The sequence below is a fragment of the Thamnophis sirtalis genome, unplaced genomic scaffold, assembly GCF_051295495.1.
Source record: "Thamnophis sirtalis isolate CommonGarterSnake01/CBP01778 unplaced genomic scaffold, rThaSir2_p1.2 scaffold_10, whole genome shotgun sequence".
NCBI lineage: Eukaryota > Metazoa > Chordata > Lepidosauria > Squamata > Natricidae > Thamnophis > Thamnophis sirtalis.
Genome location: NW_028261390.1, coordinates 64,379,669 through 64,402,892, shown reverse-complemented (window position 1 = coordinate 64,402,892; position 23,224 = coordinate 64,379,669). Strand labels below are relative to the sequence as shown.

At 40.2% G+C, this 23,224-nt stretch overlaps 2 protein-coding genes across 7 annotated transcripts in view; one reads left to right on the top strand and one right to left on the bottom strand.

Moving 5' to 3' along the window:
- Nucleotides 1–1,298, top strand: part of CORIN (corin, serine peptidase) — an 86,951-nt gene extending 85,653 nt beyond the window's left edge. The window contains exon 22 of the mRNA XM_087724780.1: nucleotides 100–1,298. Within this exon, the coding sequence (XP_087580906.1) occupies nucleotides 100–282 (183 nt within the window). The 3' untranslated portion in view covers nucleotides 283–1,298. The remainder of the gene's footprint in view (nucleotides 1–99) is intronic.
- A 2,113-nt stretch (nucleotides 1,299–3,411) lies between these two features.
- LOC148043918 (interleukin-36 alpha-like) lies at nucleotides 3,412–22,544 on the bottom strand. Of its 6 annotated transcripts, none has more exons than XR_015697920.1 (5): nucleotides 21,725–21,917; nucleotides 7,030–7,211; nucleotides 5,565–5,672; nucleotides 4,771–4,898; nucleotides 3,412–3,550 (listed from the first exon to the last, which is right to left on the bottom strand). XR_015697920.1 is itself a non-coding variant. In XM_087724776.1 (5 exons), the coding sequence occupies exons 2-5, from the start codon at nucleotides 19,447–19,449 to the stop codon at nucleotides 15,841–15,843; spliced, it is 612 nt and encodes a 203-aa protein (XP_087580902.1). In that variant the 5' UTR covers nucleotides 19,450–19,483; nucleotides 21,928–22,544; the 3' UTR covers nucleotides 15,472–15,840. The 6 variants fall into 6 exon arrangements, 3 of the variants coding, with proteins under 3 accessions (XP_087580902.1, XP_087580903.1, XP_087580904.1); XR_015697918.1 differs by lacking the exon at nucleotides 21,725–21,917 and adding an exon at nucleotides 11,444–11,920; XR_015697919.1 differs by lacking the exon at nucleotides 21,725–21,917 and adding an exon at nucleotides 11,241–11,436.
- Nucleotides 22,545–23,224: the final 680 nt, after the last annotated feature.

Genomic DNA, 23,224 nt, shown 5'->3' with positions numbered 1-23,224 from the left:
ACATAATTGTTTTGGACACAGTTTTGTATTTGCGTTTGTCAACATAGCCCCCAAATATTTCACCTTTTTCTAACCCTAATCTTGTCCGTCTTCTTACAGGGTGACAGTGGAGGTCCGCTTGTGTGTGAGCAGCCAGCTGGACGCTGGACGCTATTTGGCTTGACTTCTTGGGGCTCCGTTTGTTTTTCCAAAGTTTTCGGTCCCGGAGTTTATAGTAATGTGTCTCACTTTCTCGAATGGATTGAAAGAGAAATCTACCTGCACACGTTTTTGATTCGTTGATTGCTGCACTGACTGACCAAAAACAATTGTCGGAGGACACCGGGACAAGGAGAAGTTTGAAGAAGCTGAAGACATTTGATCAAGTGTCGATTTTGCAACTTGCAGATGATGAGTAATGGGGCTGGGTCAAAGAATGTGTAAATACTTTGGCGCCAAAGGTGCTTCTGAGTTTAACAATCCAATATTTAGCAGTTATTTCTGCCTGGTTTCTTTAGCAGTGCTGCTCTTCACCTTTCACTTCTCCTTCACGAGGATCAACCAGTTTGTAATGTTTCATGATAAGCCTTCTGCAAAAGTATTTTTTTTCTAAAACATAAAGAAAAGAGAAGAAAAACTTTGCTAATAACCAAATAGCGTTTAAAAAAAAAACTAAGGCCCCCTGTCTCTAGACCAGGGATCAGCAACCCGCGGCTCGGGTGCCGCATGTGGCTCTTTCATCCCTCTGCTGTGGCTCCCTATCGCCAGTCAGCACCACAATTTTGCGAGGAACTTCCTGTTTGGAGGGGGGAGAAACAGGACTCTATTGCAAGAGGCGGGTTTTCCGGTCAGCTCCACAATTGATAGGGCTTTCGGTTAGGACAGGTAGAGGAAAAAGGATGCCAGACTAGGAGGAGAATCTATGGTGAGGGAACCAGACTTCCAGTAGGCAGAGGAAAAAAGGACACCGTGCTAGGAGGAGACTCTATGGTGGGGAAACCGGACTTCCGGACGGCTCCAGAATTGGACGGGGGGCTTCCGGTTAGGACCTTTGTGGCTCTTTGAGTGTTTAAGTTGCCGAGTCCTGCTCTAGTCCATCTGATTTTTATTAGCTGGACCCCACTGTGTTCCCTCCTTTGAACAGAATGGGAAGTTGGACATCTGTTGAGATACAGCTGTATTGTTTAAATCAGTTATTTCTCATTCTTTCTCCCATGCTTAGTTTCCTCCCCACATTGTAGAATCAGTGGAGAGCAAGGATATTATCATAGTAATATAAAACATATCGTTTAAAAATAAAAATTGGTGTAAATAAGTAATACAGGTGTTAAATTGAGACTAGCCGGAATGGTTGGCTCAAGAAGTCTTTATGTCATTTAACAGCTAAATGTAATAACAACAATAATATTGATAAAGTAAACTGATCTGCCACCACCGAAACCTCCAACAGGTAGTTGAAAGCTACGTGGAAAGCCAAACCCGATCCTGCACGGCTAGTGGAGGAATGTCTGCAGTGAGTCAGCAAACTCCTTGTAGTCCTTGGCCCTGTTGAGTTGGCATTGGTGCACATCCCAAAGCTCTTGAAGGACTATGAAGGCACAGGATGGTCCCATGGGAAAAGGGAAAGGCACGGGTGAAAACTAACTGTTGAAGCACGAAGTCACTTGGGTGGAGGTGTGTTGTGAGTTGTTGAATGTAGCATTTGTTCCCGAAAGCTGAAGATGAGTGAAAGTAAACCAATCCACGGATAGCAGAATCAACAGCAGTTTATTGATCAGCATCAGAATCAACAGCACTTTATTGAGCATCAGACAAGATTTATATAGTTTCTCAGTTTCTCAGTTCTCACCTACTTTACGTGTTATTCCATTATTGGTTAACAAATCTCCAAGGCACAGTAATTGGTTAGTAATTACATCACTGGTGTTCGTGAGAATGTGCATGTTTTCACACACAATGAAAGAATCAAATGTTATACATTCAAAGCAGCAAATGTTACAGGTTATACATTGCTTCATCCTGCGTCCTTGCACATGTCTGGGAACACTGCAAGCAAAGAACTGCTGACAGGCAAAGAATTGCTGAAGATTGCTGAAGGTTGCAATCACATGTAACCGCATTTCCAAGAACCATCCAGAAGAGCATTGTAATAACCCCACAGTTGTATACAGACTTAGCCACCCCGAGCACACGCAGTTGTCCTGCTGTTGATTCATGAAGCACCGGAGATATTGCTTGTGGATGGCGTTCAGCCGTTCATTACCCCCATCGATCTATTGAGTCAGGTTCTATCTATTCTATATCTGTGCTTTTTGGGGGGGGGGGATTGGCCAAGTGTAGGACCTTAACTTTTCTCACCAATAAAATTCGTTTTGCCAGATAGGGTCCAGTATTCAAGTCTTTAACTTCTGATTCTTGAGTCTGTTGTCTTAAGTCTTAGCTATTCCCCACCCACCACTCACCTCTCTCTTTCTCTTTCCCTCCTCCTCTCCCTATTTTTCTCTCTCCCTCTCCATCCCTCCCTCTCTCTCCCTCTCTTTCTTTCTCTCTCGCTCCCCCTCTCTCCCTCTCTTTCTCTCTCTCCCTCTCTTTCTCTAGCTCTCCCTCCCTTCCTCTCTCTCCCTCTTTCTTTCTCTCTTTCCTTCCCCTCTCCCTCTTTCTCTCTGTCCCTCCCTCTCTCTCCCTCTTTCTTTCCCTCTCTCGCTCCCCTCTCTCTCCCTCTCTTTCTCTCTCTCCCTCTCTTTCTCTCTCTCCCTCTCTTTCAAGTCACCAAGGTTGAGAAACACTGATTAGAGGGTCCTCCTTCTCTCTTTAGTGCGCTGTATTTGTGTTGTTTTATCCCTGCTTTTCAAACCTATTGTTGCTGCATTGCTTTCAGCTGTCACATGTCCTGGAATCCATACATCAAACGGTTCAGGCATGAGTGAAACAGGAGCTAGCAACTTCAATGGAATCAAGTGAACATTGAATGAGGATCCTTCTTTCCAATAGGAAGTTATTGGCAAGATAAAGAACCAAGCATGCTTGTGAAACATATTTTTATTAATAAGAAATGCCAGTACAAAATGTGGGTCAAAAGAAATGCAAAAAATCAGTTCACTTGTTAATGCAAGCTGGAAAATAGTATTGGTTGCAAAGTATATCTTGCGCGTGCTAATTTTCTTTGATCAATTTCCTAGATCAAAGGTGCAAAATGCGTTAGGCTATTTAATTAGCAGTAAGCATTAAATTGGGGCTATGAATAGTTAATGGAAATCAAGGGGAATTGGATTGAATCCACTTGTGGAAACATAACAATTCTCAGCTGTCCTCCTCCTACACTGGAATAACTATCTTATCCATTAATAAATTTGATTTAGTCTATCTTTGTAAAATAAAACAAGATGTTTTCAGGGCCTCCTTTTTGATTTAAACCAATAGGCTTATTCGGCTCAGATGAACTGCTTATGAACCAACCTGGGAACTCTGCAGATTCAAAAGTGCAAATCTCTGGCCTGCCATCACTTGTACTGTAGAAAGTGAAATTCTTGAACTTTTCTGGTGTTTTATACACTCTCATAATATTTTCCTCCTAAAAAAAAAGGGGAAGTCTTCCTTAGCAAAACAAAGAATATTATATCACACGACATCATGGTGTGGATTGTGGGAAGTTATCATCCAGCCCTCTCCCAGAAAAATGAAATATCCTAGGAAATATTGAAAAGGCAGAATATTTCTCTGGATGTGAAAAGAAAGAAACATGCTTTAAAAGACAGAATAGTTGCCTGTAGCTTCCTGCCCATCCACACTTTGTCAATAGGCCATTGAGAAGGCCAGGCTAGCCCACTTTACATAATAAAGACTTCCCCACTGCAGCTGCAGGGGGAAGGGATATTACTCAACTCTCCACATGGCATCTGAGAACTCATCTATACCTGGGTTCAAAACAGGCTAGAGAGTAGCCCCCTGCATGGCACCATGGGAGTCTGACAACCAATCAGAATACATTTCTTACACAGGAACAGGAAACAGAGAGGTGGGACTAAACAGGGTATAAAAAGCCTAGCAAGCCCCTCCCTCAGCCCTTCTCTTCTTCTCCACCTACATCAAAGCATGTGATCACCTTTTCTGTACAGGGCTCAAGCTATGTGGCCCTGTCCAACAATAAACCATATTTCCAAGCAGCCTCTATGTCTCCAGTGTCTTCTTCAGCACTTGGAGCTGAACCCAGAAGGACATTTCTTTCAACAATGGCTACAAGATTAATGGAGAATGGTCTTGCAGAAAGCTTCTTTCCACTAAAAGAGTATCACTGTTTCTGATTTAGGATTTGGAATCACAGGAAGCTTTTAATTATATGTGCAGTAGTCTCAGCAGTTCTTTGCTTTTCCATGTTATGAAGCCCATAACTACAATTTAATTTATTTGTGAAAAGTAAAACACAAAGAAACTTGTCACTAATTATATCAGGGAGAAACAGTGACAGAAAGGTAGCATTTGCTGTAATCTGGCACATGTTTATTTATGAGCAGATTGCGAGTCCTCTTATTTCACAGATGAGACACAATCCTAATCGAATGAAAAAGGAGAATGAATTATTTTTTCTAGAAAAATTAACCAGTGAACAGCTTGCCTCCAGAAATTGTGGCTGCTCCATCACTGGATGTTTTTAAGAAGAGTCTAGACAGTCACTTATCTAAAATAGTATAGTTTCTCCTACTTGAGCACAGGGCTGGACTAGAAGATCTCCAAGGTCCCTTCCAGGTCATTCACTGTATTCTAAAAAAGAATGAGTACTCATGAAATACTCACCATGAGCTGTATTTGAAGCTGTCCATCATCAGACTTTATACAGGACACAACATGATTATCAGCACCCATAAAGATTGGATTCCTTTTTGAATCTAATGCGGTATTAGGAACTACATCAAAAGAACATCCTAGGGGAAAATAATATGAAAGAAACAGAGTCATGCATTTGTGTCAAAGTTCAATGGTTTCATTGATTTGGAAATATTGAATGAGAAACCAGTGTAGACCTAGTGGAAATGTTCAGAAAATATTGTAGAGGCTCCCAAAAATGACTCAACTGCATACCTCTACTGTGTGTGTGTGTGTGTGTGTGTGTGTGTGTGTGTGTGTGTGTAAGACAACTCAGGGGGAGAAGAAACATCTTTCTTGTTAGGACCAAGAAAGGAATTAATAGGAACTAGAGCAGCAGTTAAATTATATGAAATCAATAAATCTACTACAACACATTTGCAAATCTAATGAAATACTAAAAACTTAGGAAAACCTTTTTTGAAAAAAAGTCTTTTTTTTAATCCTCCTGAAAACTGTAGGGCAGGAATCAGGTTGGCAGAAAGTCAGGTGCCCAGGATAAATGGGTGCCCTGGGGATGAAATATCAGACAACGGACTATTCAGGGGAGGTCTTGAAGCCATGGTTTGGTTGGACAGCAAATCTTGACAGTTCCATCATTGTTTGGATCAATCCGAATCTTGTGAGTACAATAATTATTACTACCATCAAAGACATCCCATCATTCATTTGGCTAATACTATAACTTAAATATTCCACCAAAATATAAGAGATTCTCCTGTTACCTGGTGAATTTGAAATTTGTGGAGTTGTCATCAATACTTTGTCCACCACTCTGAGAAATGTATTATTAATATCCCAAAATTGAAACTGCCAGGGCTTTTCTGCCGCTTCTGGAATATATAATGAAGGGTCTGCAGGAACATACATATGTACATAGCAACATATGAAACACAAGCAAAGAGAATGTTCCAAATGCTGAATATCCCAGTGGACATTCCAAGGAAAACATTCTTAAAATACAGATGAAGAATCTAGAGACATTGAAGAAAGATACATTCATGTTTTTTTTTTAAAAAATAAAGAAGGAAAAATAGATTCCCTCACCATTCATCTCCTTCTCTTTATTCCTTTGACAACTACAGATTTCCAACAAGATATTCCCAAATATGTGCAAGAATGCAAACTCTCTCTATTGCTATGTTTGTCCTCTTTCTCTGTAAAAAGGGATGCCTTGAATCGGCTTCCTTCCGAAGAGATGAAAGAATCCATTCATAGGATTCTTTGGAATCAATTTTAAGCAATGTATAGTTGATTGCTTAAAACTGATTCCAAAGAACTCTATGAACCATCCCTCAGTTACACTCAGAACTACAAACTGAAAAAAGTAGGTGGTTAATCTGACATCAGAATGTATGTATGCATAATGTTGCATAACAGCAGGAACCGTTGGAGCTGCCACCAGACTCCAACAGCGAGGGGCCCTATCAGTCGTCTCTGGAGGATGTGGAGGACCCTGGACAGGGTTCCGACTCCGAGCAGGGCGCAGAGAGGCTGGTTGGCCACCAGGAGTCGCCTGAGCCTTGGACCAGTGCGGAGGAGAAAAGGGAGTGTGATCCGGACGTCATGCATTGGAGCAGTGGGGAGGAGACAAAGGAGTTGGTCCTGGATGCCCAGCAACCAAGAGCTAATAGGCGTAAGGAACAATTACGCAGTTACAGGAGATAATTGCACTCAGATGGTGGTAATTAGGCTCCTCTCAAGACTATAAAAGGAATGAGTGTGCACACGCCCCTTTGCAGGAGTCAACGTATTCATTAAAGTTGGAGAACTCTCGTGGCTAGCTTGGCAGGCTGGATTGCTGCCAAGGTTGGTCTGTGCTGGCTTGCTGCCAAGGCCTGGACTGTGCTGGCTTGCTGCCAAGGTCCTGTCTGTGTGTTAATAAATCCTTGAAGTATCTTTGTCTTGGCATGCTTTGGTGTGGGATGAGGGGGGTCAAAACAGCATAATGTTTGGCATCAGTTCTATACAGGGATTTTCCTGAGTAATTTAGCACCAAACTTCTCTAATCTGTAATCTCAGTTCAGTGTCATCTGCACTGCAAAATGGGCGGCAAATAAATTTGATAAATTAAATAAATATGTCTCATAAACCAGGAAAATACATTTCACCTTCTGTATTGACTAAATCATTAAGGATGTATTCATGGTTTGGAAGCACCTCGAGGAAAACAAAAATTGAAATAATTACCTAGTTTTGGATCGAATGAATTGAATGAATTGAATAAATCTTCCATTTGCTTCTCCCACGACATCTTATATACTTCATTTGCCATGTCTCCTCCCTTTTCAAACTGTTTAAACTTATTTAAGTTTCCTTGACCTTCAGGTTGTGTCATTGTTTTGTTCTTAGCAAGATAGACCTGGAAAGAGCTTTAATTTAAAAAAAAAAAAAAAAGGATTCCTTTAGCTTTGCTTCCTGGCAGACTAAAGACCGAAAACCTCAAACACACTCTAAATAACAATTTGTTTTTCTATTGTTCTTTTTAAAAATGTTTTAAAATATTTAGTTAATTTAAAAAGTCACCTTGCAGAGTGAGTGAGTGGCATATACAGTAAATTGAATGAATGAAAAAAAAATGAAATGAAAACAAAATTCTCACTATACTATTTGAGAAAGAAGGAAAGTTCTTTAAAGCGAAGCACAAAGAAAAAGAGGATTTGTGAAGAAGAATTGGTTTTAGACAGGATAATGTCTGTCTGTGTTTATCCCAAACAAAGGACATTTCTTGAGTGATGAAATTTACCAAGCATAACACACTGGATGGATTGATTTTAAACAAATTGCCCATTTAACCTATGGAACTCTGGGCAACCAAGATAAAAACATAACATATTGTTTTACATATTTTTATTAAGAGTTTTGAAAAGAAGATAAAGATTAACAAATAACTAATATAAAGTAAAGGAGGAAAAAAGAAAAAGTCAAAAAGTACAAAAGGAAGAAACGAAAAGAATTAGAAAGAAGTAGCTTGTGATTTTCTTTGTAGCAAATGCAATTACACAATTACCTCTTACTCTGTGGTTACAAAAAGAAAAACTCTGCTTTTTCTATTATCTATTTTTCTAATCCTGAAAGCCAAAAATCATAAAACCTTCACCCCCCACCCTCCTTTCATAGAATAAGTCTACAAGGGGTTTGTAATCAGCAATAAACATACACATTATCTTTTCCCTAATCAGGGAAGTTAGTTTTGGCCATGTCTGTAAATTCCATCATTTTTACAGGCTTCCTTGTGGCTTCCTTCTAATTTTCAGATATAATAATCTCACAGCACTTCTCATATATAAAAACAAAGTTTCATGGTCCTTTTTCCTAGCTGTCTATCTATCAATCCTGTCTATCTGTCAATCAATCCCAAAAAGGAAAGTCTCTGGTTTCTATTTTATTTTATTTACTAATTTTGGATTAGCGTATGCATTTGCAGCTAAAATTTTCTTGCCTTTTTACCGCCAAACATGATTTCACAAAAATTCTCTTTAAGATTAAAATATAACATAAATTTCAACACATTTTCCCATTGTTCCATTTGTATATTGTAACCAAACTAAAAGCGTAATATGATAAAAATCAGTTTTAAAAAATTACAAATTATTCCAACTTCTTAAATCTTAGTCTGTTGCTTTCACATTCAGAAACAGAAGATTACAAGAAGTTTGTGTGTGTGTGTGTGTGTGTGTGTGTGTGTGTGTGTGTGTGTGTGTGTGTAAAGCAGCTGATGTCAACCATGAAGCTGGCCTGACTGAGGCCATTTGGGGACTTCAGGGTTGACACACTGGAGCCGTGGGACAGGGAGGGGGGGAATAGATAGTTGGGGAAGTATAGTTAAAACAAAATACTTTCTTTTGGGAACCAAGGACATCATGCACTGATGTCACCTAGCAACTGGACTGTATCCTGATTGGGCCATTTGACTGATTGTTTTGGGAAAGTGAAAATCTTTTACTTTTAATTAGGTGAAACCCACGGGAATATTCAGAGTTGGTTTTCACCAGCCTGTGCCAATATATCCAATAAACCTATTCTTTGAGGAATACCTTCCTTGGAATTTTCTTTGCTATGGATATGTTACTTAGAACCCTGACATCTGATGGACACTTCCAAATTGACTTACCAGCATATATTTTACCATTAAAGTTAAAGGTACACTCAGCCAATCAATTCCTCATTTCTCAGTTGCCTACTAAATTTTGAATTTATTCACTATGCTGTGTTTCACAGATGTAATTTGCCATCAGAATGGATCTCTCTTCCTGATGTTCAATTCTCCTATGTGAGACTAATGTCAATTTAAGTGACTTTTTGGCCTATAACTTTTTTAAAAACCCTATTCTTTAAACACATACATTTTCACTGCTGCAAACGAAACCACACAAGTTGGAAGTAATTTCAAAATCTCCTATCCACCACTTCCTTTTTCTGGCAGACTGACCAGCAAAAGTAAAAAGCCAAATGAACTTTATGCTGCATTTACTAGACAGCAAGAAAACGAAATGCACTGGTAAAATGAACTAATTTTGTCAACAAACAACAAATGGAAGAACCTGCAGAGAAATAACTTTATCCAGCAAAGTTCAAGCAAGTTTGTGAACTACAACCCCAAGTTGCGTTACAGATGCAGATGTACTATAGGAGATAAAGAAGTGATGAAAAGTAGCCATATCTCTACTGCACAGAATACGCTTTGGATTGTTGCCCAAAACATGGTTTAAAAAAAAAACCCTTCACGTTCGGGTTTTTCCCCTTTAGACTTTTTGATTGGCTTTATACTTTGTTTGCTGTTTGATTTTTTTTCCCCCTCCAGAATGTATTTGTTGCTAAGGACTAATGAGCTTGACTATCGTCCCAAAGAAATAGTCAAGGAACATGGTAAATTCCAAACCTCTGAGGTGAGACCATCACTGTTCTCTAGGAGTCAGCAACATTTGCAGAAGCTCGCTTACATGCTCTGGGAATTTTAATAATGAAGAGGTTTGTGTCTCTGACAAGGTAAAATGGAGACGTTCCTTTCCATTACCGGCCATCTTCACTCAAAACGTGGAAACGGCTGCAGAGACGTTGTAGAAAAATATCCACTTGCCAAAGTTTTCCCACCCAATTTGTTTACTTAAAGCCCTACATGGTTTAGGACCTGGCTACCTGAGAGACCGCCTCCTGCCACTTACCTCCCAACGACCAACAAGACCGCACAGGTTGGGCCTCCTCCGGGTGCCGTCGACCGGACAATGCCGGCTGGCGGCCCCCCGAGGGAGGGCCTTCTCTGTAGCTGCACCGGCCCTGTGGAACGATCTACCCGTAGAGATCCGGACCCTTACCACTCTCCCGGCCTTCCGTAAAGCCACCAAGATCTGGCTGTTCCGGCAGGCCTGGGGCTGTTGATCAATATCCAGCCCCACTTAGATGGAATGAATGGTGTGGAATTTTAATAACTGTATCTTTTATTTTAATTTTAAATGTTTTCTTTTATTATGCCTGTAAGCCGCCCAGAGTCCCAAGGGAGTGGGCGGCATACAAATTTTATTAAACTAAACTAAACTACTTATAAATCTTCCTCTTTATCGTTTGATCAAATACTACCACAATGGGTAGGGTGTGCAATTTTAAAAGCCGATCAGAAGTATTTTCCAGCAAAAGGGATCAAAACATCTTTCCGTTTGGTAGGACTGGCTACTAGTTCAACAGGCAAGTTCAATTATTATTCCTACTGTCCCAATTTCTGCTGCTTAGCTATCTCTTGCTATAAGGACAGGTGAAAAAGGACACAGAGAGATCACACTTCAGAGGCATGTTGGAAGGAGAAGGAAAGGTTGTATTTTGAAAGACATCCTAATATGAAATTAAAATTAAAATTGAAGCATATGTTTTAATTAATACATTTAATTAAGGATCCATACATTTTTTTAAAAAAAATCAATTTCTTGAATCAAACTCTGAATCCTGAAGTGCTACTGCAGAGGTGTCAAACTCCTGGACTATGTGCCAGATGCAACACCCATGCCCAGTTTAGCGATGGGGGGGAAAGTCACGTGATGACACCATAACAATGTGAGTTTGGTACCCCTGTGCTATTGCATGATGAAAGGGGGGAAAACAGAGGTGGGTTCCTACCAGATCACACCTATTCGGTAGAACCGGTTCGTCAAATCTACCGAACCGGTTAGAAGAGGTTCCACCAGTGGACCCGGAAAGCAGGCCACACCTACAGAAGAGGTTCCAAAAAATTTTGAAACCCACCACTGGGGAAAACCCTTGATTTAAAAAAAAATACATGGAAGGGAATACTATATAGTTTCTTGAATATTTTTCTCTTCCAAGAAGCTCACACCAGCCTTCAGGGAATGGGGAAGGGAATTTATTTTAAAATAAATTAGATCCCTTCAGGGATTAAAAAAAAAACCTACCTGTTTCTTTTCTGGTGAGATTATCTATTCTTCAGCATGGAGAACAAAGCCAAAGATGCAAATGGCTTTCTTAATGCTCCCTATACCACCAGGAAGAAATCAACTACAAATAGAATTAAACCCAGATGTCGTCTCAGTAATCTGGTCCTGGAAGAAAATAATTTCTCACAACCAGTCTACGAAGATACATCAGAAAACAGTACCTCTGGAGATGTCTCTGCCTTGGACTGAAGGTTCATTTCCTGTAATCTCCTCAGAAGGTTTCGTAACAGCTGAGAAAGTCTTAATTGAGACACATTTTCATAGAGTTTTATCATTGGTTGGTTTCCTCCCTGTTCTCTTCTTCCCACCTCACACCCAAAAATAACAGCGACAGCTCACAATGATGTCACGTCTTGTGAGTGTGGAGTTTGGGAACCACACCTCTTGTGTTTCTTCAGAATCCCACACAAACACGACGCTACAATAAAATGAAAGTTGAAGACATCTGTCAGTAAGTCATGGATTCTTCCCCGTGATTAAGGCTTCATGTGGAAAGGAGAGGCTCTGGCACGCCTTTTCTGTACCTCACAAGGACGATCTGGATGATACTATCACAGGTTTGTTTATTTTTTCAACACTGAAGAGTTGCCAAGTTGTCGTTCACCATTGCAAAGTTGAAGCTTATGTAATGGGTGCCTTGATGATCTTTATTTGATGCTACTCCTCATAATTCTCCTCAATGGCGAATATCTCCCATACAAATAGGAAAGAGATGCTTCATATCTGTTTGAGCATCGTCCTACAAATTCTGCCAGATTTTCTCTAAGCTTGACTTTCATAACACTCATGGGAAAGGCTGCACCTACTGTGCGAAATTCTTGCCCTCCTTTCATGCTTCCACTAATAATCTAGCAATTAGATGTTGAAAGCAGCCAAGACATGCAAATCAAGGTTACAGTTGGAGACGCCCATTTTTTCCTGGCATTACAGCCATCGATGCCACGTGTCTTTCAGAGTGTTAGCCAACCACACACTCTTCTTCTCCTCCCCAGATCCTGTTTCTCACTTAAGTGGGTGGAATGCAACCTAACCAGATAGAAAACCGCACCTTTCTTTTCCCCCAAGGTTGGTTTGTTTTCTCCTTGTTTCACACAAACTCATCTCTAATAGTGGGAGATTACAGGGATCTGTTGTGGCCCAGCAGGAGCCGTTGGAGCTGCCACCAGATTCCGACAGCGAGGGGCCCTATGAGTTGGCTCTGAAGGATGTGGAGGACCCTCGACAGGTTCCGAGTCCGAGCAGGGCACAGGGAGACTAGTTGGCCACCAGGAGGCACCTGAGCCTTGGACCAGTGGGGAGGATACAAGGGAGAGTGATCCAGTAACCAGCAGTGAGATGTTCCTGGATGCCTGGCACCAAAGAGCTAATAGGCGTCAGGAATAGTTGCAAGTACAGGAGGTAATTGCACTCAGCTGGTGGCCATTAGGCTCCTCTCCAGACTATAAAAAGACTGCTTGTGCACACGCCCCTCTTGCAGAAGTCAACGCATTGACTAAAAGTTGGAGAACTTTTGTGACTAGCTCGGCAGGCTGGATTGCTGCCAAGGCTTGTCTGAGTCGCTGCCAAGTTCCTTATATGTTTGTTATGCTTGGCTTTCAGCCACCGAGGTTTTGGTTTCTTGCCAATAAAGTACATTCCAGTTAAGCTTGTCTTGGCATTCGTTCCCGGACAGAGGAGGGTGTCAGCACAGGGATCTATTGATGCCACTTGGGAATCGGACCAGAAGATGATGAAATGGGGGAAAGTACTAATGGCAGAAAATGTAATAAAAAGAATATTGGAAGGTGCAGAGATTGATAGGATCACAAAAGAATTAAAAGAGAAAGAAGAATCTGAATATTACTCTGCATGGGATTTATGATATAATTGGCTAGTGGAAGGTGGGGAAAGTAGGAAAGCAAAAAAGAAAAGAAGAAAGATCAAGAAATTAAAAAATAACTACAAAACCGGAAAATGAATCAAAGGTAGAATTACGAAATAGACGGTAGCAAATAAATAATAGGAAATGGATATAAAATGAGTCAAATGTATATAAAGGTTGTTATATATACAATGGAGAAAAAAGACATATGAAATAATATAAATGTGTGTGTGTATATAGTTATAGTTATAGTTATAGTTGTTCTAGTTCTAGTTCTAGTTCTAGTTCTAGTTCTAGTTCTAGTTCTAGTTCTAGTTATATACAGTATAGATAGATAGATAGATAGATAGATAGATAGATAGATAGATAGATATAGATATAGATATAGATATAGATATAGATATATAGATATAGATATAGATATAGATATAGATATAGATATAGATATAGATATAGATATAGATATAGATATAGATATAGATATAGATATAGATATAGATATAGATATAGATATAGATATAGTTATATATAGTTATATATATTTATATATATAGTTATATATATAGTTATATATATATATATATAAAGTTATATAGTTATAAAAGATTTACACGGACAGATAAAAGAATCGCAACAGATGTGTAAAAGAAGTGTAATGTGTTGCAAAGATGTTATGTTTTGCATAAACAAAAAAAAACATTTTTAAAAAAGGAAAAGGAAATATAGGACAAATTATTATCAAAAATGGACTATGTTTTCCCACGGAGCGCCCGTGTCCAAAAAAGTCGAGATGGCAGCCCTACCTGCATGATCAAAATCCCAAGTCTTTTCAGGGGTGGGGTTTCCCTTCTATGATTATAGTTTGGTTTCAAAGGATTACAGGAAGTCCTCGACTTACAACAGTTCATTTAGAGACCGTCCAAAGTTACAATGGCACTGAAGCAAGGGACTAATGACCATTTTTTACGACCATTGTAACCTCTCCGGGGTCACCTTGATCAAAATTTGGAGGCATGAGCTTGTGACAGTTGTCGTGTCCCGGGGCTTTGTGATCTCGTTTTGCGACCTTCTAACCAGCAAAGTCAACGGAGAAGCCGGGTTCACTTAACAGCCCTGTGACTAACTAAGTTGTCCTCTTCTGACATTGTGTCTAAGACAACTGCAGCCCTAGCTGGGCATTCGTCGGAGAGTTCTGAGAAGAAGAGACAGACTGAGATGGATGGGCAATTCGGCGGGACAAAAGCCTTCTCAAAGCGAAGAGAAAAAAAGGGCGCGGAGGGAGTGACCAGGTAGAGCCCGAGGGAGGGGTCAAACGTGTCATAAGTCAAGAGTTTCTTTGTGTCCGCAGGTGATCGAAGTCCAGCCCACCTTCAATGTGTTTCTTATCTCCTGTGTATTTCCCTTACCCAATGGGACAACTCTCCGCAGGACAATTCAACCATTTAATTTAATTATTTAAAATAAATTTCTAAAAATCATTTTAATGTTTGTCATTTACGCTTCATGCAATCCCCCCTTTTGCATCCTTTCTTTCATGATTCGAGTCCACCATTTCTTTAATATTAGTGTAACTCTTGTCCTGTTGAGTTGGCCACGGAAAGTTGGCTGCGGCAAGTTGGCCATGGTGAGTTGGCCTTAGCCAATTGTCTTAAACTCTTTCCTTTAATGGCCAGTTGGTCAGATTCTTGTAGCATTGAACAATAGGATTTAGACTTATATACAACTTCACAATGCTTTTCAGCCCTCTGTAAGTGCTTCCTCTCCCCCTCTTTCTCTCTTTCTTCCTCTCTCTCTCTTTCTCACCCTCTCTCTCTCCCTTTCTCTCTTTCTCTATCCCTCTCCTCTTTCTCTCTTTCTCTCGCTCCCCGCTCCCTCCCTCTCTTTCTCCTCTCTCTCTCCGTCCCTCCCTCTTTCTCCCTCTCTTTCTTTCTCTCTCACTCCCCGCTCCCTCCCTCTCTTTCTCTCGCTCTTCCCATCTCTCCCTCTCTTTGTCTCCCTTTCTTTCTCTCTTTCTCTCCCTCTCTCGCCGTCCCTCCCCCTCTCTCCCTCTTTCTTTCCCTCTCTCGCTCCCCTCTCTCTCCCTCTCTTTCAAGTCACCAAGGTTGAGAAACACTGATTAGTCGGTCCTCCTTCTCTCTTTAGTGTGCTGTATTTGTGTCATTTTATCCCTGTTTTTCAAACCTATTGTTGCTGCATTGCTTTCAGCTGTCACATGTCCTGGAATCCATATATCAAACGGTTCAGGCATGAGTGAAACAGGGGCTAGCAAACTTCAATGAGGATCCTTCTTTCCAATAGGAAGTGATTAGCAAGATAAAGAACCAAGCATGCTTGTGAAACATAGTTTTATTAATAAGAAATGCCAGTACAAAATGTGGGTCAAAAGAAATGCAAAAAATTAATTCACTTCTTAATGCAAGCTGGAAAATAGTATTGGTTGCAAAGTATATTTTGTGCGTGCTAATTTTCTTTGATCAATTTCCTAGATCAAAGGTGCAAAATGTGTTGGGCTATTTAATTAACAGTAAGCATTAAATTGGGGCTATGAATAGTTAATGGAAATCAAGGGGAATTGGATTGGGACCACTTGTGGAAACATAACAATTCTCAGCTGAATCCTTCCTTGACTCCATCTCCAGGCTCTTCCTGTCCTTCTCCTACACTGAAATAACTATCTTATCCATTTATAAATTGGATTTAGTCTATCTTTGTAAAATAAAACAAGACGTTTTCAGGGCCTCCTTTTTGATTTAAACCAATAGGCTTATTCGGCTCAGATGAACTGCTGATGAACCAACCTGGGAACTCTGCAGATTCAAAAGTGCAAATCTCTGGCTTGCCATCACTTGTACTGTAGAAAGTGAAATTCTTGAACTTTTCTGGTGTTTTATACACTCTCATAATATCTTCCTCCTAAAAAAAGGGGGGGGGGAAGTCTTCCTTAGCAAAACAAAGAATATTATATCACATGACATCATGGCTACAAGATTAATGGAGAATGGTCTTGCAGAAAGCTTCTTTCCACTAAAAGAGTATCACTGTTTCTGATTTAGGATTTGGAATCACAGGAAGCTTTTAATTACATGTGCAATAGTCTCAGCAGTACTTTGCTTTTCCATGTTACAAAGCCCATAACTACAATTTAATTTATTTGTGAAAAGTAAAACACAAGAAACTTGTCACTAATTTGAATTTGAATTTGAATTTGAAAGTTTATTTATAGGCCGCCCTTTTCCCTGGGGGGACTCAGGGCGGCTTACAACTCATGGGGAAGGGGATACAAACAATGACACATAAGAACAATACATAATTAAAAAGAACACAACATTCATACCATTCGGGTGGGGGTGGGTTAAATCTTTAGCCCCAGGCCTGACGGGATAGCCAGATTTTAAGGCCTGTGCGGAAGGTCTGGAGGGTGGTGAGGGTACGAATCTCCACGGGGAGATTGTTCCAAAGGGTCAGAGCTACTACCGAGAAGGCTCTCCTCCGCGTAGTTGCCAGTCGACACTGACTGGCAGATGGGATTCGGAGGAGGCCTAATCTGTGTGATCTAATTGGTCACGAGGAGGTAATTGGCAGGAGGCGGTCTCTCAAGTATCCAGATCCACTACCATGAAGGGCTTTATGGGTGGCAAGTAGCACCTTGAAGCGCACCCAGAGATCAACAGGTAGCCAGCGCAGCTCGCGGAGGATAGGTGTTATGTGGGTGAACCGAGGTGCACCCACAATCACTCGCGCGGCTAATTATATCAGGGAGAAACAGTGACAGAACGGTAGCATTTGCTATAATCTGGCACATGTTTATTTATGAGCAAATTGCGAGTCCTCTTATTTCACAGATGAGACACAATCCTAATCGAGTGAAAAAGGAGAACAAATTCTTTTTCTAGAAAAATTAGCCAGTGAACAGCTTGCCTCCAGAAATTGTGGCTGCTCCATCACTGGATGTTTTTAAGAAGAGTCTAGACAGTCACTTATCTAAAATAGTATAGTTTCTCCTACTTGAGCACAGGGCTGGACTAGAAGATCTCCAAGGCCCCTTCCAGGTCATTCACTGTATTCTAAAAAAGAATGAGTACTCATGAAATACTCACCATGAGCTGTATTTGAAGCTGTCCATCGCCAGACTTTATACAGGACACAACATGATTATCAGCACCCATAAAGATTGGATTCCTTTTTGAATCTAATGCGGTATTAGGAACTACATCAAAAGAACATCCTGGGGGAAAATAATATGAAAGAAACAGAGTCATGCATTTGTGTCAACGTTCAATGGTTTCATTGATTTGGAAATATTGAATGAGAAACCAGTGTAGACCTAGTGGAAATGTTCAGAAAATATTGTAGAGGCTCCCAAAAATGACTCAACTGCATGCCTCTACTGTGTGTTTGTGTGTGTGTGTGTGTTTGTGTTTGTGTGTGTGTTTGTTTATAAGACAACTCAGGAGGAGAAGAAAACATCTTTCTTGTTAGGACCAAGAAAGGAATTAATAGGAACTAGAACAACGGTTAAATTACATGAAAGCAATAAATCTACTACAACACATTTGCAAATTTAATGAAATACTAAAAACTTATGAAAACCTTTTTGGCAAAAAAGCCTTTTGTTTTAATTTTTTTATCCTCCTGAAAACTGTAGAGCAGGAATCAGGTTGGCAGAAAGTCAGGTGCCCAGGATAAATGGGTGCCCTGGGGATGAAATATCAGACAATGGACTATGCAGGGGAGGTCTTGAAACCATGAATTTTTACTAAGTCACTGTTGGACAGCAAATCTTGACAGTTCCATCATTGTTTGGGTCAATCCGAATCTTGTGAGTACAATAATTACTACCATCAAAGACATCCCATCAATAATTTGGCTAATACTATAACTTAAATATTCCACCAAAATATAAGAGATTCTCTTGTTACCTGGTGAATTTGAAATTTGTGGAGTTGTCATCAATACTTTGTCCACCACTCTGAGAAATGTATTATTAATATCCCAAAATTTAAACTGCCAGGGTTTTTCTGCCGCTGCCGGAATATATGATGAAGAGTCTACAAGAACATCCATATGTACATATCAACATATGAAACACAAGCAAAGAGAATGTTCCAAATGCTGTTCCAAACTCTCTATTGCTATGTCTTTCTCTGTAAAGACGGATGCCTTGAATCGGCTTCCTTCCGAAGAGATGAAAGAATCCATTCATAGGATTCTTTGGAATCAATTTTAAGCAATGTATAGTTGATTGCTTAAAACTGATTCCAAAGAACTCTATAAACCATCCCTCAGTTACACTCAGAACTACAAACTGAAAAAAGTAGGTGGTTAATCTGACATTATGCATAATGTTGCATAACAGCAGGAGCCGTTGGAGCTGCCACCAGACTCTGACAGCGAGGGGCCTTATGAGTCGGCTCTGGAGGATGTGGAGGACCCTGGACAGAGGTTCCGACTCCAAGCAGGGGGCAGAGAGGCTGGTTGGCCACCAGGAGGCGCCTGAGCCTTGGACCAGTGGGGAGGAGACAAGGGAGTGTGATCCGGACGTCATGCATTGGAGCAGTGGGGAGGAGCCAACAGAGTTGTTCCTGGATGCCCGGCAATGAAGATCTAATAGGCGTAAGGAACAGTTACGCAGTTACAGGAGATAATTGCACTCAGATGGTGGTAATTAGGCTCCTCTCAAGACTATAAAAGGAATGAGTGTGCACACGCCCTTTTGCAGGAGTCAACGTATTCATTACAGTTGGAGAACTTTCGTGGCTAGCTTGGCAGGCTGGATTGCTACCAAGGTTGGTCTGTGCTGAATTGCTGCCAAGGCCTGGACTATGCTGGATTGCTGCCAAGGTCCTGTCTGTGTGTTAATAAATCCTTGAAGTATCTTTGTCTTGGCGTACTTTGGTGTGGGACGAGGGGGGTCAAAACAGCATAATATTTGGCATCAGTTCTATACAAGGATTTTCCTGAGTAATTTAGCACCAAACTTCTCTAATCTGTAATCTCAGTTCAGTGTCATCTGCACTGCAAAATGGGTGGCAAATAAATTTGATAAATTAAATAAATATCTCTCATAAACCAGGAAAATACATTTCACCTTCTGTATTGACTAAATCATTAAGGATGTATTCATGGTTTGGAAGCACCTCGAGGAAAACAAAAATTAAAATAATTACCTCGTTTTGGCTTGAATGCTTTGAATAAATCTTCCATTTGCTTCTCCCATGACATCTTATATACTTCATTTGCCATGTCTCCTCCCTTTTCAAACTGTTTAAACTTATTTAAGTTTCCTTGACATTCAGGTTGTGTCATTGTTTTGTTCTTAGCAAGATAGACCTGGAAAGAGCTTTAATAATAAAAAAAGATTCCCTTAGCTTTGCTTCCTGGCAGACTAAAAACTGAAAGCCTCAAACACACTCTAAATAACAATTTGTTTTTCTATTGTTCTTTTTAAAAATGTTTTAAAATATTTAGTTAATTTAAAAAGTCACCTTGCAGAGTGAGTGAGTGGCATATACAGTAAATGGAATGAATGAAAAAAATGAAATGAAAACAAAATTATCACTATACCATTTGAGAAAAAAGGAAAGTTCTTTAAAGCGAAGCACAAAGAAAAAGAGGATTTGTGAAGAAGAGTTGGTTTTAGACAGGATAATATCTGTGTTTATCCCAAACAAAGGACATTTCTTGAGTGATGAAATTTACCAAGCATAACACACTGGATGGATTGATTTTAAACAAATTGCCCATTTAACCTATGGAATTCTGGGCAACCAAGATAAAAACATAACATATTGTTTTACATATTTTTATCAAGAGTTTTGAAAAGAAGATAAAGATTAACAAATAACTAATATAAAGTAAAGAAAGGAAAAAAGAAAAAGTCAAAAAGTACAAAAGGAAGAAATGAAAAGAAATGAAAAGAAATGAAAAGAAGTACCTTGTGATTTTCTTTGTAGCAAATGCAATTACACAATTACCTCTTACTCTGTGGTTACAAAAAGAAAAACTCTGCTTTTTCTATTATCTATTTTTCTAACCCTGAAAGGCAAAAATCATAAAACCTCCCCCCTCCCCCCCTTTTTTGCAATAAATCTACAAGGGGTTTGTAATCAGCAATAAACATACACATTATCTTTTCTCTAATCAGGGAAGTCAATTTGGCCATGTCTATAAATTCCACCATTTTCACTAACCAGGCTTCCATTGTGAGTAGTGCCACATCCTTCTAATTTTGAGATATAATAATCTCACACCACTTCTCATATATAAAAACAAAGCTTCATGGTCCTTTTTCCTAGCTGTCTATCTATCAATCCTGTCTATCTGTCAATCAATCCCAAAAAGGAAAGTCTCTGGTTTCTATTTTATTTTATTTTATTTACTAATTTTGGATTAGCCTATGCATTTGCAGCTAAAATTTTCTTGCCTTTTTACTGCCAAACATGATTTCACAAAAATTCTCTTTACGATTAAAATATAACATAAATTTCCAAACTTCTGATGTGTGACCATCACTGTTCTCTAGGAGTCAGCAACATTTGCAGAAGCTCACTTACATGCTCTGGGAGTTTTAATCGTGAAGAGGTTTGTGCCTCTGACAAGGTAAAATGGAGACGTTCCTTTCCATTATCGGCCATCTTCACTCAAAATGTGGAAACGGCTGCAGAGACGTTGTAGAAAAATATCCACTTGCCAAAGTTTTCCCACCCAATTTGTTTACTTATAAATCTTCCTCTTTATCGTTTGATCAAATACTACCACAATGGGTACAGTGTGCAATTTTAAAAGCCGGTTGATCAGAAGTATTTTCCAGCAAAAGGGATCAAAACATCTTTCCGTTTGGTATGACTGGCTACTAGTCGTTCAACAGGCATGTTCAATTATTATTCCTACTGTCCCAATTTCTGCTGCTTAGCTATCTCTTGCTATAAGGACAGGTGAAAAAGGACACAGAGAGATCACACTTCAGAGGCATGTTGGAAGGAGAAGGAAAGGTTGTATTTTGAAAGACATCCTAATATAAAATTAAAATTAAAATTGAAGCATATGTTTTAATTAATACATTTAATTAAGGATCCATACATTTTTTTAAAAAAATCAATTTCTTGAATCAAGTTCTGAATCCTGAAGTGCTACTACAGGGGTGTCAAACTCCTGGACTATGGGCCAGATGCAACACCCATGCCCAGTTTAGCGATGGGGGGGGAGTCACGTGATGACACCATAACAATGTGAGTTTGACACCCCTATGCTATTGCATGATGAAAGGGGGAAAACCAGAGGTGGGTTCCTACCAGTTCGCACCTATTCGGTAGAACCGGTTCGTCAAATCTACTGAACCGGTTAGAAGAGGTTCCACCAGTGGACCCGGAAAGCAGGCCACACCTACAGAAGAGGTTCCAAAAAATTTTGAAACCCACTACTGGGGAAAACCCTTGATTTTTAAAAAAATACATGGAAGGGAATACTATATAGTTTCTTGGATATTTTTCTCTTCCAAGAAGCTCACACCAGCCTTCAGGGAATGGGGAAGGGAATTTATTTTAAAATAAATTAGATCCCTTCAGGGATTAAAAAAACCTACCTCTTTCTTTTCTGGTGAGATTATCTATTCTTCAGCATGGAGAACAAAGCCACAGGTGTAAATGGCTTTCTTAATGCTCCCTATACCACCAGGAAGAAATCAACTACGAATAGAATTAAACCCAGATGTCGTCTCAGTAATCTGGCCCTGGAAGAAAATAATTTCTCGCAACAGGTCTACGAAGATACATCAGAAAACATTACCTCTGGAGATGTTTCTGCCTTGGACTGAAGGTTCATTTCCTGTCATCTCCTCAGAAGGTTCTACGTTTTGTAACAGCTGAGGAAGTCTTAATTGGGACACATTTTCATAGAGTTTTATCATTGGTTGGTTTCCTCCCTGTTCTCTTCTTTCCACTTCACACCAAAAATCGCAGCAACAGCTCACAATGATGTCAAGTCTTATGAGTGTGGAGTTTGGGAACCACACCTCTTGTGTTTCTTCAGAATCCTACACAAACACGACGCTACAATAAAATGAAAGTTGAAGACATCTTTCAGTGAGTCATGGATTCTTCCCCGTGATTAAGGCTTCATGTGGAAAGGAGAGGCTCTGCCACTCCTTTTCTGTATGTCAAAAGGACGATCTGGATGATACTATCACAGGTTTGTTTATTTTTTCAACACTGAAGAGTTGCCAAGTTGTCGTTCACCATTGCAAAGTTGAAGCTTATGTAATGGGTGCCTTGATGATCTTTATTTGATGCTATTCCTCATGATTCTCCTTAATGGCGAATATCTCCCATACAAATAGGAAAGAGATGCTTCATATCTGTTTGAGCATCGTCCTACAAATTCTGCCAGATTTTCTCTAAGCTTGACTTTCATAACACTCATGGGAAAGGCTGCACCTACTGTGCGAAATTCTTGCCCTCCTTTCATGCTTCCACTAATAATCTAGCAATTGGATGTTGAAAGCAGCCAAGACATGCCCATTGAGGTCACAGTTGGAGACACCCATTTTTTCCTGGCATTACAGCCATCGATGCCACGTGTCTTTCAGAGTGTTAGCCAACCACACGCTCTTCTTCTCCTCCCCAGATCCTGTTTCTCACTTTGGAGAAAGTGGGTGGAATGCAACCTAACCAGACAGACAACCGCACCTTTCTTTTCCCCCAAGGTTGGTTTGTTTTCTCCTTGTTTCACACAAACTCATCTCTAATAGTGGGAGATTACAGGGATCTGTTGTGGCCCAGCAGGAGCCGTTGGAACTGCCACCAGATTCCGACAGCGAGGGACCCTATGAGTCGGCTCTGGAGGATGTGGAGGACCCTCGACAGGTTCTGACTCCGAGCAGGGTGCAGGGAGACTAGTTGGCCACCAGGAGGTGCCTGAGCCTTGGACCAGTGGTGAGGAGACAAGGGAGAGTGATCCAGAAGCCAGCAGTGGGTTGCTCCTGGATGCCCGGCACCAAAGAGCTAATAGGCGTCAGGAACAGTTGCTCAAGTACAGGAGGTAATTGCACTCAGCTGGTGGCTATTAGGCTCCTCTCCAAACTATA